This window comes from Drosophila innubila, chromosome X (assembly GCF_004354385.1).
Source record: "Drosophila innubila isolate TH190305 chromosome X, UK_Dinn_1.0, whole genome shotgun sequence".
NCBI classification, from domain to species: Eukaryota; Metazoa; Arthropoda; class Insecta; order Diptera; family Drosophilidae; genus Drosophila; species Drosophila innubila.
Window position 1 is genome coordinate 15,259,188 of NC_047626.1, and position 2,416 is coordinate 15,261,603.

At 42.1% G+C, this 2,416-nt stretch overlaps 1 protein-coding gene across 1 annotated transcript; it reads left to right on the plus strand.

Annotated features, from left to right (window-relative positions):
* Window positions 1–490: 490 nt before the first annotated feature.
* LOC117793407 lies at window positions 491–1,697 on the plus strand. Its single transcript, XM_034633718.1, has 2 exons — window positions 491–627; window positions 724–1,697. The coding sequence occupies exon 2, from the start codon at window positions 727–729 to the stop codon at window positions 1,612–1,614; it is 888 nt and encodes a 295-aa protein (XP_034489609.1). The 5' UTR covers window positions 491–627; window positions 724–726; the 3' UTR covers window positions 1,615–1,697.
* Window positions 1,698–2,416: the final 719 nt, after the last annotated feature.

Here is a 2,416-nt window from a genome sequence, read left to right on the forward strand (position 1 = left end):
GCGGTTCACTATAAAAAAAAGACTACTTTTTATATGATTTGGACTTGTTCTAGAGACGCTCTCGAAATTTAAATTCTTTCAGAATCAACGATCCGCTCGTTAACTATGTTATGTATACGGACTACAAAATAAGTGTATTCCATAATTTGTATTTTAATACTAACAACAGTTAAACTTTCGTTATACGAGCGTTTTTTCAGACACTTTTTGTTAAAGAAGTTCCAAAATATTGGCAGAAATAGAACATGCCCCATTACCACTGGTTTTTGATGTCGGTCTAATGCCTATTAAATTGAAGAACTATTGTATATACTTTTTCAGAGTTTGACAAGATTCTCACAGAACAAAAACTAAACCGATCTAATTAATTTTTTTTGTTGAATCCACACATAACTTTACGGTGTCTTCGCATATTCTTCCTCTTTAAATTACATCACACAAAATATCCAACATTTTCGAAAATTTCCACTTCCTATGCCGCCTCAAAGTATTCTATTTAGTTTTGCGTTTTCAAATTGTAACCAAAGCACAGCTGACGCAACAGAGCTACCATCATACTTTTGGCTATTTTTTTGATGTGCATTGGCAGCACTGAATTTGGCTCGTCACATTCGCAGCAAACCAAACGTGAGTACATAATAAAAATAATGCTAATTTAATTGATAAATTAATTTATTTTTAATGTTAGTATAATTGTTAAATGAACTTATTTGTACCGTACAGATAATGGATACACTGCACTGGGATGTCACATGCGATGGATGCGAGAAGACGAATCTAGTTGGCTATCGTTACAAGTGTCTTCGCTGTGACAACTATGATCTGTGCTCCGAGTGCTACGAGAGTGAGCTGGAGACGGCAGATCATAGCAGGAATCATCCATTTCAATGCCTCTTAGATCGTGCTGCACGCGAGTTGCACTTTAATGGTGCCGAGATACCGGACCTGTGTGCTGATAGCTTCACTTGCCCCATCTGCGGCAAAATGGGGCATGCAGCGAAGGAGCTGGTGAAGCACGTGCAGTCCAAGCATCTTGGCGATAACACACCAGTTATCTGTCCTCTCTGTGCTGCGGTTCCCTCCGCGGACACGCTGCGTATGAGCAATCTGGTCAATCACATGACCGTCATGCATGGCACCAGCATTTTGCGTATTGGCGGTGGTTCTGGCGGTGGTTCTGGCGGTGGTGCTGACAGCAACCAAGTGGTGTGCACCGAAGCTGCCGAATGGCCGCCAACTGGACATGTTCATGCTCAAAGCCATGGTCTTGGCAACAGAAGAGACCAAGTTCTTACGTTTGGTTGTGGTCATGGTCATATTCCCGCTCATGGTCCTGTTGCTGGACCTGGTCGCTGTCAGGGTCTAATTCAGAGGCATGGTCGCGCTTATGGTCATGGTCATGGTCATGTTAATGGCTTTGGTCGTCTGATCGGCTGTTGCAAACATTGGAAAAGAGAGTCGATGTTCCGCAATGTTGCCCTTTATGCACAACCTTGGCTGGAGGATCACAGCTCCCTCAACGGCGGCATGCAGACAACGCGGGATCCTGATCTCGATCTTTCCAACGAAGAGAAATACCATGACGCCTTTACTGCCGATGATGCCCATATCTAAGAGATTCAAGAAAACATACAGAGCGAGTCTGTTCACCATTCTTGTGCTCCTCATTGTCAATTTTCGTGTTCTTTGACAAAAAGTGCAGACTTTTTTTTTAGAAAATTAAAATAAATATACATATAGTTTATATATATATATATAAAGAATATATATTTGCAGAAACAACTGAAGATATGCCGTGTCTTATAATTCATTATTTGCTTATATAATCATATTCCAGTCGAAATATCTTTTAAATAGGTTTTGACTAGTGCTGCATGCCACTTTTAAGGGTGCTGCCTAACGTGGCAAGCACGCTTTTTGAGGCATCAATGTCTATTTGGCGGTCAACCATATTAAACATCTTCGCTGATAGCAAAGTCATTCGATGTTGCCGCTGTTGCATGCGGCATGTGGCATGCGGCATCTTCAACGAGTAAGATTTCGTTTTGCTTTCGTCTGTCAGTTGGCTGAGGAGCCTTGCAAGTTCAAGTTACTGCCTCAATGTGATAGAGTGCCGCGACACTGAGTAATCTATTTTGTGTGACATTTGCACACTCGCACACACCCTTACACACACACTTGTACACACACACACACGCACGCAGACTTTCATACTATTAGTGGCATATAACTTCGCACGTTTTGTGACACGTTTCTGGCTTTGTGGTGGCACGAGGTGTATGGGGATGAGGCAAGAGCTTTGCGTTTGCTTTTGGGCAACGCTTTTGTTTTTCGCCTTTTTACAACATGGCCAGCATAACAATGTCGCCCCCAACAACAACATGAGGCAACGAAAAATTGCAAGTGGACACATGAA